This window comes from Dama dama, chromosome 25 (genome assembly GCF_033118175.1).
Source record: "Dama dama isolate Ldn47 chromosome 25, ASM3311817v1, whole genome shotgun sequence".
Taxonomy (NCBI): domain Eukaryota; kingdom Metazoa; phylum Chordata; class Mammalia; order Artiodactyla; family Cervidae; genus Dama; species Dama dama.
The window spans coordinates 76,007,495-76,019,782 of NC_083705.1; the positions used below are offsets into that span (position 1 = coordinate 76,007,495).

The 12,288-nt window shown below is 58.1% G+C and overlaps 2 protein-coding genes across 2 annotated transcripts; one reads left to right on the plus strand and one right to left on the minus strand.

The window, feature by feature from the left end:
* Positions 1-719: 719 nt before the first annotated feature.
* NDUFS6 (NADH:ubiquinone oxidoreductase subunit S6) lies at positions 720-5,608 on the minus strand. Its single transcript, XM_061129358.1, has 4 exons — positions 5,439-5,608; positions 4,536-4,589; positions 1,608-1,730; positions 720-1,077 (listed from the first exon to the last, which is right to left on the minus strand). Exons 1-4 carry the CDS (start codon positions 5,568-5,570, stop codon positions 1,012-1,014), a joined length of 375 nt encoding a protein of 124 aa, XP_060985341.1. The 5' UTR covers positions 5,571-5,608; the 3' UTR covers positions 720-1,011.
* A 355-nt stretch (positions 5,609-5,963) lies between these two features.
* Positions 5,964-10,614, plus strand: MRPL36 (mitochondrial ribosomal protein L36). The gene is made up of 4 exons (XM_061129515.1): positions 5,964-6,123; positions 6,181-6,417; positions 9,258-9,483; positions 9,850-10,614. Exons 1-4 carry the CDS (start codon positions 5,964-5,966, stop codon positions 10,163-10,165), a joined length of 939 nt encoding a protein of 312 aa, XP_060985498.1. The 3' UTR covers positions 10,166-10,614.
* Positions 10,615-12,288: the final 1,674 nt, after the last annotated feature.

Genomic DNA, 12,288 nt, shown 5'->3' on the forward strand with positions numbered 1-12,288 from the left:
GGGCCACCCGCCACCCCTGGTTCCCTCTGCATCCATATCCCGGCTGGGTTCCCCTCCTCGGGGGCCCTTCCAGGTGAGACACGTTCTCCAGTCATCTGAAATCAAGGTGCACCCATCCCCAGTCACGGCTCATGGCGCTCACTCCAATGCAGGGAGACCCAGAGACTCCTCCATCCCCACCCCACCCTCCGTGAGGCCCCTAGGACCCTGACCTTTCCTCCTCCCCACCCCCACACCCTCGATGTGCTTGCACAGACAGCTCCGACTGGGTGAGCCTGCTGAGCACCCGCGTGTTCGGGGCACACAAACCCTCACACCATCCTACCCGCCACATGAGCCCACTGGCAGCTGACAGCCCGCTCCCCGCACCGCGGGCAGGAGCCTCCCCTCCCTCAGGGTGCCCAGCACCCTGACTCTGGGGCACTTACCACCTCCAGCTTCCAGGGCTGAAGGGCACACGGGGCGCCCTTCTGGGAACTCGGCCCGTGTGGTCGCCAGTCCCTCCACCCAGAAGCTCAAAAGTCTTGCTTCCTCCAGACTCCAGCGCTTCATTAACTTCTGCTTTATCGTCAGTACGCACCCAGGAGCGTCTTTTCTCAGCAGCTTTGCTGGGCAGGTGCTCCCTCAGCTCAGGTAAACCCCCTCCCACCCCCTCGCCTCACCCCCCTCGCCCCCATCCCCTTCTCCTCTGGGTCCCCCCATCACCTACCAGACCTCTGTTCTCTCCCCTCCTGATTTTATTTTTGTGGAACAATACATCGTAACCATTACTCTTTTAAATACACACAGAGTTCTTCAATCAGTCCACATGTGACTATTAACACCTTCAAAGGGTACTTAGCTTTGTGGGATTTCAGACCAGGCCGCGGAGAAGCGGGTGGGGCAGAGTGCCAGGCAGAGCTGAGCCAGAGGGCCGGGCCGCGGTGACTATGAGAGGCGCACTCTGCACGCTCGGGCCCTCCAGCACAGCCTTCTCCGGGCCCTGCCGCCGGCTCCGGTCACACGGTCGCCCTAGTGATGCTGCTGCCGAAACTGCAGGCCGCAGTAGCCACACGTCCCCGTCTTGGTGTCTTTGTCCTGAAAGATCCCAAGGGAGAACCGCCCTGTTTCCATCTTCCACCTCCATCATCAGTCCAGACACGGGAGACATCCGACACTGAAACCAGGCCCTGGAACCACACTGCCACCCAGGTGCCGCGGAGCCCGACAGCAGACGCTGTGCCGGAGGCCCTGGTCAGCCCGCTCCCGGACTCGTCACGGCCCCAGGCTCCCCGCCGTCCACAGTCGGCTCAGTCCCCGCCCACCCTCCCTGCCCGTGAGGCAGGCGGCGTCCTGGGCAGGGGCCTGGAGCAGGAGGTGCTGAGCAGAGGCCCCCTTCGGGGCTGGGGTCGAGCCAGGATGGATCAGCAGGGGTGCAGGGACTGCCCTGCCAGAGGGAGCAGCCCACCCCCAAGCTCTATTCTGTCCTGGAAGCTCTGTGCATGCACGCCCTCTGCTCGGCCCCAGTGGATGGCTCACGGGCCAGGCCGAGCCGAGCGTGTGCTGCCAGCAGGGACAGAACAGGACAGGGACCGGGGCTGGGGGCCGGGGGCCAAACAGCACGTTACCAGGTTTATGTACACTCTGGGGTGGCCCAGGGCTCCCCCGCCGCCGTCGCACGATATCACCCGACTCCCGACTTGGCTCACGGGCTGCTCCGCTATCAGATCAATGGCGAAGTTCTCGTTCACCTGGAACAAGACAGACAGGAGCGCTCGCACAGACACGTACAAACCCTCAACGTGCTCGCGGAATTCCAGTCAGTGTAGACCACCCCCCGCAGGCACACACTGCCCTGCCAGCAAAGACGCCCTGCACCTTCTCATTTAAACATCAGGGCAGGTCTTCAGATACAGATAATTACACACGTGCACACACACGTTTAACTCTTCATTTGCATGTAATTTCAAACTCACAGGAAAGCTCCGAGAAGTACAGCTGCACAGTGACTTCCTAATAGTCTTCACCTGGACTCACACACTGTTAACATCCTGCCCCACACACGCATGCGCTCGCGCACGTGTACACACACACACACACACACACCCCTGCCTCTTTCTGTCTTCAGGGAACGACCAGGAGCAGCAGCTGACCCCACGACCACTTCAATACGGGGACCTGTTTCTGAGCTAACAGCTGGTTTGGCCCCGAGCAGGAAGTGGGGCACTGAGCCCTTGGCTCAGGCCAAGGGCTGCTCCACGGGGGTGTCAGGGGTGTGGGGGACAGGAGGGACGATGGCTCAGTAACTGCAAAGCACAACAGCAGAGCTGGACCCAGAGCTGCTCCAAGCCCACTGGTTTTCTTACTGTAGGAAATCACCTCGTGATTTTTAAGCTGGTGCAGAAACAGAAATGAGGCAGCATCTCTCCTCTCTCCTTGGGGGCCAGCGTCTCTTCATGCAGGACTCCGCCAGCAAGCCGAGAGAGCACCATCTGAGCTGACGGACCAGGAGCTGCTCACCCGCAGCAGCCAGAACCAGAGCCAGACCCGCCAGGCATGGCCTGGTGGAAGCCCTGTGGCGCACGCAGCAGCCTGCCCAACCTCTAGGCTCGGATCGGATCCGATGGAGCCGCTGAGTCCCGCCCCAGCTGACACACTCAGGGTCGAACACTGCCAGACCACCTCTTGAAAGCCACCCATCTCTGCAGGCCCAAGGGTCACGGGGCCACACACAGTCAGCGGCGGGGTCCCCGCTCCCTCCCCGGACGCCCCTGGACACAAGTGCACAGAAGAGGCACTCAGGCTGTAAGCGCGGCCCTCAGTAACTGCGATTCTGCTCCAGGAGGAACCGAGAGTCCGTTTACCACCACGGTGACAGGTGCCCTGCCCGGGGGTCCCCGAGGCTCCCCGCCCTGCACACACAGAACCCCAGCCGCACCCCAGGGCCCAAGACTGCAGTGAGGAGAGGAGAACAACGATCCATCTTCACAAATGAAGGGGGAGGGCCGCGAAGCTTAGGTGTTAAAATCTGAGCCTGGGAAGAGCACCGGCCTCCTGGCCCAGAAGCCAGAAGGGGGGCAGAGCCAACCCGCCTGCGGCCACCATGACAGGGCCCCCAGAGGAAGGGACACTCCTGACTCAGGAACGCGCTGTCGGCCTGGGCTGGGGCTTGCCTGAAGCCCCCAGGCTCCTCCTTCCAGAATGGGAGCCAGGTCATAGCACACGTGACATGCGGTCCCACTGCCATCTGCGCCCCGGGCCCAGGGCCCCCTGGAAACGGAGCGCCACACGACGGCCACACTAACCACCTCCTGGGCCCAGCATGCCCGCTGCCTGAGGTGGCCATGATGCCCGTCACTCACGGGCAGGAAACACTGGCTTCTAACTCCATGTGCGTGACCACAGAGCAGTGAAAACAGGTCTGTCGCCACCGGGGAAAGCTGGCCTCTCAGGCCCTTTGCCTCCCTGCGGCGACCCAGGACCACGGCAGGCCCCACTCTGTCCTCTCCTCTCCAGCAGGCCCGTCCCAGGCCAAGGGCCAGGGGTTCCTGTGCAGACTCGCTGCGGCCACACGGGCCCGCTGGTCAAGACTGCCCGAGAGCCACGCCTGGACGCAGCCCACCTCCCCGCGAAGGCGGCTCTATGGTCCAGTTCCTGCTTTCTTTGGTCCTCAGCCTAAGTGCAGACTCACTTTATTTCTAAAAGTACAACCAAACTGTGGGTAAGATGGGTAAGATGGGGGGCTGTCGGGGGCTGTGAGCGGGGTGGGGTGCACGGGAAGGGGGCGGGGGGGGGGCAGTGCAACACTCTGAGTGACCCTGCAGTTTGCATATAAGACACTACGCATTTGTCCAGACCCACAGAATGTACTTCCCGGGTGGCTCAGCGGGTAAAGAATCCACCTGCCAATGCAGACACGGGAGATGCAGGTTCAATGCCTGAGTTGGGAAGATCCCGTGGAGAAGGAAATAGCAACCTGCTCCAGTATTCTTGACTGAAAATCCCATGGACAGAGGAGTCTGGGGGGTTGCAGTCCATAGGGTCACAGAGCTGGACGTGATTGAGCAACTAGGCCCAAGCCCAACAGAATGTACAACACAAAAAGAACCCAAAAGAAACCTAAGCCACAGACTTGAGTGAATCACAAGGTTTCAATACTCTGCACGTGTTCAATCCTGTCACTTCTAACAACGGGAGCACGCTCAGCCAAGAGGAGACCAGGGACACTGGGCGGGGGGTGGCGGGGGCAGGGGGCAGTACTGGGAGCTCAGTACTCTGTGCAGTCTTTCAATAAACCCAAATCTTTTAAAACAAGCCTCTTGGAAACCAGAAAAAGAGATTCAAATTCTACTAAACACCAAATCTTTGTTGCAAGAAGAAAACCCCGAGAGACTAGCTGCACATCTTACATGAACACAGGCCCCTGGACACTCTGGACCTTGGACAGGAAGAGGCCCCGAGTCCCCAGGTAGGGCCCACATCTCCTGCCCTTGCAGGAGGGTGCTCTACCACTGAGCCGCCTGGCAAGCCCTTCTTTTACCACATCTTTTCCTTACCTCTTTCTGACGACCCACAAATCGAACTTTCCTGTAGTCTTTATCGTCATAAACCTGAAAAGAAAAGGAGTGATACTTACAGCCCAATTCTGTACCTTTGTATCAATCACAGACATTACAGAAAAGGGGTTTTCTTCAAGTCAGGCCGTGCCTGTGATCACACACTTGAGGAGCTGTGCCCCACGGACATTTCTCAGCGGGATTCCTAACATGACCACAGGCAGCAGTCTGAGCTGGGAGAACCAGAGGAGAGCAGGTCCATCGGACGGGACACGCTGACCTCCCATCTCACAGGCCGCAGGGCCTCCCGCCCCTCTGAACTTGCCCGGTGACCCTTCGACATCACAAGTACTTACTCCCTCATCTTTGGAATTAGGATTATCCCTAACGCTGAGTTTCAGTCGACAGCAGATCCTCGAGTTATTAAATATGGTATTTAACGTTACACAAACGTTAGAAGATTTGACCCACCAAATTGACGGTTTCTGACCCCGACGGAGGCCTCCCCAGAGTACCCAATGGGTTCCCCCGGAGTGTCGGCCTAGTTTCGGAGCTCGCCGAAGCTCTGACGGTGAGACCACAGCGGCTGCAAACACCCAGCGCCTCAGCCCGGCTCACACCTCAGCCCCTCGGTACCCACCCCTGCGGATCCAGGACCCGGGGACCCAGGGGACCACGACAGCAAAGACTGGCCCGAGGGTACAGGGGCCTGGGCCCCAAGGGGGACTGGACCGTGGGAGGCGGAAACGGGGGCCTGGGTTATTGGGCGACTGGACCGCGGGCAATAGACTTGGGCCCCAAGAGCACCCACACGCTGGACCGCGGGACCCAGGGGCCGGACCGGGGCTCCACCCGCCTGGGCGCCCCGAGGGGAGAGCGCTCTCTGCGCCGCGGTGGTTATACCTGGCCGGTGTGCGTGACCTTCTCCCCGGTCGGCGAGGTCCGCACCCCGAAGCACCTGGCGCCCCCGGGCAGGCTCCGCGTCACCGCGCCGCTCCGAGCCAGGAGCCTGAGGAAGGTCACCGCCGCCGCCATCTTGAGGGCTGACCTTCGACCCCGCGCGCCGACGCGCCGGGATGTAGCTGGGCCGGGGAGGCGCGCATGCGCGGTGCGGACGGCGGGCGCAGCGGAGAAGGGGCTCCGCCGGATGACGCGGAAAACTGTGCACCAGTAGCCCTGAGCCGCGGCTCCACCTACCAGGGGCAGGGCCGGGACGGTGGAAGCCGGAGATACTATGCATCCCTTCGATGGTAACGGGTAATCCTGGGTAGGTACAAGTCGAATGTCGGAGAAGGCTGGACAAGTGTCCTTGCTCGGAGGAAACTGGACGTCCACTCTGGTGGACGGTGCACATTTCTTTGCTGTCCTGGGGTTTCTGCAGCAGAGCCCAATGAAACTGCCACTAAAGTGCAGTCCATGGCATCGCTCATGCCGGTCACCCCGAAAGGCCCGCTGCTCTGGAGCGCACCTGGGCAGGGCTCCGGCTCGCGATCCCGGGCCCAGCTTCCCCCCTGCCCCTCAGAGCCGCCCATGCAGAGACCCGACGGGAGGGTCAGCTCACATGGCCAGCCCCTGTGGGCCAGGGGCGGTGAGCGCACGGGGGCACTCCCAGAGGTGGGGTAGGGTTGCACACCCCACTCTCCAGGAGCTGAGGACGCCCACAGCCTGGGCCCCAGGGAGGTGTGTCAGCGAGAGGCGAAGGTGCTCAGATTACCTCCCCATCGGAAATGTGTCCACAGCCCCATGTTCAAGAGGAAGGCGCGAGCGCATCTGGGCAGGGTGCAGAGCGCGCTGCTGGGTCAGCGGTGCGCGAGCGCGCTGCTGGGTCAGCGGTGCGCGTGCGGCGCCGGCCGTGTCCTGCGTGCCTTCATGTGCATGGACAGTACGTGTGTCCACGGGGACACGGCCCAGAAAGACAGGCAAGGCGAGTTCACTGTGGAATCTAGACAGTGGGTATATGAGTGTTCGCCAAATATGTCTTTCAACTTTTCTCTGTTTGGAAGTTTTCATAATAAGATGTTGGAGGACGTCAATTTAACTACACTCGGTTAGGACCAGGGCCAATTTCCACGCATTTCCCTGAACCTCGCCACATTTCTCCCAGGATATCTATTTAATAGAAGCAGGTGTTTTTTTATAGATTTTGTTTTCAGGTTGGTATCTTTCTTTTTTTTATATATATGTCTGCTTGTCTTGCACTCTAGATACCTACTTTGTTCCCATTTTTGCATCTTTTTGTTCTCCCAGCGCCTCCCCCTGCCCCAGTTCAGTTCAGCAGTTCAGTTGTGTCCAACTCTTTGCGGCCCCATGGACTGCAGCACTCCAGGCTTCCCTGTCCATCACCAACTCCTGGAACTTACTCAAACTCATGTCCGTCGAGTCAGTGATGCCATCCAACCATCTCATCCTCTGTCGTCCCCTTCTCCTCCCGCCTTCAGTCTTTCCCAGCATCAGGGTCCTTTCCAATGAGTCAGTTCTTCACATCAGGTGGCCAAAGTACTGGAGTTTCAGCTTCAACATCAGTCCTTTCAGTGAATATTCAGGACTGATTTCCTTTAGGACAGGCTGGTTGGATCTCCTTGCTGTTCAGGGTACTCTCAAGAGTCTTCTCCAACACCACAGTTCAAAAGCATCAATTCTTCGGCGCTTAGCTTTCTTCACAGTCCAACTTTCACATCCATAAATGAGTACTGGAAAAACCATAGCTTTGACTAGACGGACCTTTGTTGGCAAAGTAATGTCTCTGCTTTTTAATAAGCTTTCTAGGTTGGTCATAACTTTTCTTCCAAGGAGCAACTGTCTTTTCATTTCATGGCTGCAATCACCATCTGCAGTGATTGTGGAGCCCCCCAAAATAATATGTTGCTGTTTCCACTCTTCCCCCATCTATTTGCCATGAAGTGATGGGACTAGATGCCATGATCTTATTTTTCTGAATATTGAGTTTGAAGCCAACTTTTTCACTCTCCTCTTTCACTTTCATCAAGAGACTCTTTAGTTCTCTGCTTTTTTGCCATAAGGGTAGTGTCATCTGCCTGAGGTTATTGATATTTCTCCCAGCAATCTTGATTCCAGCTTGTGTTTCATCCAGTCCAGCATTTCTCATGGTGTACTCTGCATATAAGTTAAATAAGCAGGGTGACACTATCTATACACCCTTGACATACTCCTTTCCTGATTTGGAACCAGTCTGTTAGTCCATGTCCGGTTCTAACTGTTGCTTCTTGACCTGCATACAGATTTCTCAGGAGACAGGTCAGGTGGTCTGGTATTCCCATCTCTTGAAGAATTTTCCACCGTTTGTTGTGATCCACACAGTCAAAGGCTTTGGCATAGTCAATAAAGCAGAAACAGATGTTTTTCTGGAGCTCTCTTGCTTTTTCGATGATCCAATGAATGTTGGCAATTTGATCTCTGGTTCCTCTGCCTTTTCTAAATCCAGCTTGAACATCTGAAGTCCATCATTCACGTACTGTTGAAGCCTGGCTTGGAGAATTTTGAGAATTACTTTGAGCACTACCCCAGCAAGACAATAGGAGGGGCGAAATCCCATTTAGAATCAAACCCCATGCCCACCAGAGATGCTCAGAGGGCTCACACATACCTTGTGCACACCAGGACCTAGAGACCCCATAGAGACTAAGACAGAACTGTGTTTGGGTGGCTCCTGAGGAGGTGTGGGTCAGCAGTGGACTGCTGCTGGGGCAGGGGCTCTGGGTGCAGCAGATCTGGGTATGGCGTAAGCCCTCTTGGAGGAGGTGGCCATTAACCCACCATAGAGCCACCAGAACTTACACAGGACTGAAAAAATAGACTCTTGGAGGGCACAAACAGAACCTTGTGCACACCAGGACCCAGGAGAAGGGAGCAGTGACCCCACAAGAGACTGACCCAGACTTGCACTTGTGAGTATCCAGGAGTCTTCAGCAGAGGCATGGGTTGGTGGTGGCCTGCTATAGGGTTGGGAGCAGTGAGTGTAGCAGTGCGTGCGTGGGGCCTTTTGAAGGAGGCTGCCATTATCTTCATTGCCTCCACCATAGTTTGGCCTCAGGTCAAACAACAGGAAGGGAACACCGCACCACCCATCAAAAGAAAATTGGATTAAAGATTTACTGAGCATGGCCCCGCCCATCATAACAAGACCTAGTTTTCCCCTAAGTCAGTCTCTGGCATCAAGAAGCTTCCATAAGCTTCATCCTTCTCCATCAGAGGGCTGCCAGACTGAAAACCACAATCACAAAAACTAACCAATCTGATCACATGAACCACAGCCTTGTCTAACTCAATGAAACTAAGCCATGCCACGTAGGCCCACCCAAGAAGGACAGATGGGTCATGGTGGAGAGTGCTGACAAAACATGATCCACTGAAGAAGAGAATGGCAAACCATTTCAGTAGACTTGCCTTAAGAACCCCATGAATAGTATGAAAAGTCCCCACCTGCCAGCCCCCCCCCCCCAAAATCTTTAGATGCCCTGTGGCCCACAAGGCGAAGGGAGTCCCCAGGAAAACGATGCAGGTGCTCGGTTTGATACCAGGGTCGGGAATATTCTATGGAGGGATGCTGGCAACCCACTCCAGTATTCCTGCCTGGAGAATCCCATGGACAGAGGAGCCTGGAGGGCTACAGTTCATGGGGTCGCACAAAGTCAGGCAGGACTTGAGGGACTTGAGCACACACGCGGGGAACGGGAAGGCCGCGTTGTGAGTGATAATGGAAAGGCAGCCCACGGGGGAAGGAACCCAAAGACCTTCAGCCCCGCACCGACTTGGCTCCGCCCCTGTGTCCGGCCCCGCTGGGACCGCCACGTGACCGCCCCCGCCATCTTCCTCCCTGGCGGACATTCCGAGCGGCGGCGTCTCCGTCCCACTGCGCAGGCGCGGCCCAGGGCGCAGGCGCACGGGCTGAGAACGCGCGCCACAGCCGAGCCGGGCTCGCTCTTTCCAGGTGGGTCCCGGGGTCCTGAGGGGCTCGGGAGGCGGCAGAAGTTCGCAGCTCCATAAGGGCGCGTGTCGGGGACCCGTGGCATCGATTTCCCCCGCTGCGCCGCGGGCGCGGGCCGGGCACCGTCCGGGACTTCACGCCTGTGCCCTGTGACCCCGGGACCGGGCCGCCCGGGGGGAGCGTGGACGCGGGCCTCGTGCGGCTCCGCGGCCGGAGATCCCGGCCTCGGTGCCGGGGTCAGAGGGGGACCCCGCGCGTCGGGCTGCGCTCGTGTCCTCCCGTGTCCCGAGCGCAGGGGCGCGGGGAGGGCGGTTTTCTCGGGGGCGCGAGCCACCGGCCACTGTGATAACTTCTTTTCTCCGTCCCCAGGTCCAGCCACGACATGGCCACCGCCCTCCTAAGGAGAGTGGCCTCCGCCGTGGGCCCGCTGCTGCAGCTGGGGGGCCGCCCGCTTTCCGCGCTCGCGCCTGCACCCCCGCGCGCTGGTCCTGCCGCCCACGCGCCCCCCGGCCTGGTCGCCGCGCTCCTCACCGCGCGCCCGGTGCTCGGCCTGCAGCCCGCCCTGGGCTTCAAGACCAAGGGTGTCCTCAAAAAGCGCTGCAAGGGCTGCTACCTGGTGAAGAGGCGCGGGCGCTGGTTCGTCTACTGCAAGACCAACCCGAAGCACAAGCAGAGACAGATGTAGAAGCTCTGCCCGTGAGCCGGGGCTGCCGCACTGAGAGGACGATGGCCCGTGAACACCCTGCAGCCTTCCAGCGCGCTGACTCCCTGCGGCCTGGCCTGCGGCTCACCTCCTTGTGGCCCCGGATCCGGCCAAGCCAGAGCCCCACCTGGGATCGGGCCCCTCTCACCTCCAGTGTGAACTCAGCTGTGTTGGTGCTCCGGCGGGCGGGCGGACGGACGGGCGGGCTTCTGGTGGAGGGAAAGCTGGCTTTGTCCGTCGACAGAGGGCAGGTTCTTGCGAGGCTGCCGTTTCTGTTCAGCCACACCCGTGCTGCAGCCTGTGGATTCAGACTCCTGTTCTCGACATTCCTGCCTCCAGGGTGAGCGGGGAAGGGCTGGATAGCCGGCTGTAAGTCAGGGAAGACTGAACTCGTTTATATGTATATAAATGTATTTTGGACACTGATGAAATGCGTTTGTCATCCTTGGTCTGAGACTGGAAGTATGTGTGCATACATGTGTCCACGTATGTGTGGGTGCTCTGTGCATTGTATGCATGGGTGCGTGAGTGTTTGTGCACATGTGTGTGTGCAGTGGGTATGAGCTGAGTCGGCAAAACTGCTGCTGGGGACTCCACAGAGTGTGACCTGGAGCCAGTGTGCCGTGTCACCCATCACAGGTTACAGTGGATGAATGTTTGAGTCACTCGTCTCTATTTAAAGGTCAGAGCATGACCGAATCTTTTCGTAACTCTTCTTTCCAGTACCCAGTGGACCAGAACTTAGAGCCCCGGATCACAGCACAACAGAAAGATCAGCTGAGGTCAAGAGGCAGAAATCTGTGAAGATCTCCTTTCAAGCGCAGTGTGGACGCCGGGAGTCACGAAGGAAGATGGCAGGCTATCCCTGCAGGTGAACTCCACACCTGGGCAGGGAGGGCGCCAGCCCCGGAGGCCAAGTGGCCTGCTGGAATCAGCTGTTTCTCTCCTGCTCTGCTTCCCCGACACCCCTCTGTCTGCTCCATGAAGTCCAGGAGTCGATGGCTTCGTGATTAGGACCTGTACCAGCACTGCCTTCTGATGGAAAGAGCATCAGATCCCCCAGGCTGGCGTGGCCTCGCCTCCCTCCTGCTGCAGAGAGGCCACCCCAGGCCCGGCTCTCAGTCCCCAAGGGAAGCCAGTTCTGGCCCTGAGGTTCCAAGTCCAGGGCACAGGGTCCCACATCTCCGGGGTGGCTCCCTCCATGCTGAGCTCACAGTCCTGCCAGTCTTCCTTCTTCCCCTCTGAGAAGGGCAACCTTGGGGGTCCAGGGTTTTCTTATGCTACCAGCCAGGAGCCAGGCCCGAGGTCCTGGTCCATGACCTCCCCAGAAGGTGTGGACACGTCCCTCTTGCCGCCCTCAGCCACCCAGGGCAAGGGGTACTGCCACACATCCTCTGGAACAAGACAGGGGCCCCATGCGTGAGGGCCACACATCAGGGTAAAGGTCTCAGGTGCCAAAAAGAGCACCCCTGGAGAAGGGTCACATGAGCTGACAAAAATGGGTGAAAGGCATGAATAGGTGCGTGTCCAGGTGACCCCATAGAGATGTGGTTGTCTCATCAGTAATGAGGAAATGAGACGAACATGGAGTGCATGTCTGCCCATCAGATTTGCAGACGTTAAGAAGCACGTTATCCAGGTGGAACGCTGGCCTCGAACAGAGCTTCCTATAAACTGCAGGTGGTGGTGTCTCCAGACACCAGGCAACTCTTATGTGTAAAACACACATTCTTTCTGACCGCACTCTGGGCGTCATCTCAGTGAGATACTTGCATGCACGCAGGAATCCATAGGGCAGCGCTTGTCAGGGCAGAAAACATAACAGTCAAACGCTCTGCCGGGGTGGGTTGCCAAACCGATGATGACATGGTCCCCGGAGGGTAGGGCACGCGGCCCCGAGATAAATGATGGCTCTCCGAGCCATGACAGACGCCAGCCCCGACAAGTTTCTGAGTATTAGGTATATAAAGAAAATAGGACATCGGGATGCAAAGCATGTTTTCATTTATGTAAAAAAATCTTACAAATCTTTAACTATACGTGTTTTCCAAGTAAAAATATTTGGGAACTGGTGTAAAAAAGGTTCTGGGGCAATGCACACTAAA

Bases quoted from the DNA above. Each gene is read 5' to 3' on its own strand.
- NDUFS6 (XM_061129358.1), bottom strand. From the start codon at position 5,570: ATGGCGGCGGCGGTGACCTTCCTCAGGCTCCTGGCTCGGAGCGGCGCG. The intron at 1,731-4,535 runs GTAAGGAAAAGA...GTCTTGTTCCAG, and splicing joins TTGTGGGTCGTCAGAAAGAG to GTGAACGAGAACTTCGCCAT. The intron at 1,078-1,607 runs GTAACGTGCTGT...GGGATCTTTCAG, and splicing joins CCAGAGTGTACATAAACCTG to GACAAAGACACCAAGACGGG.
- MRPL36 (XM_061129515.1), top strand. From the start codon at position 5,964: ATGCCGGTCACCCCGAAAGGCCCGCTGCTCTGGAGCGCACCTGGGCAG. The intron at 6,418-9,257 runs GTACGTGTGTCC...GATAATGGAAAG, and splicing joins TGCCTTCATGTGCATGGACA to GCAGCCCACGGGGGAAGGAA. The intron at 9,484-9,849 runs GTGGGTCCCGGG...CTCCGTCCCCAG, and splicing joins GCCGGGCTCGCTCTTTCCAG to GTCCAGCCACGACATGGCCA.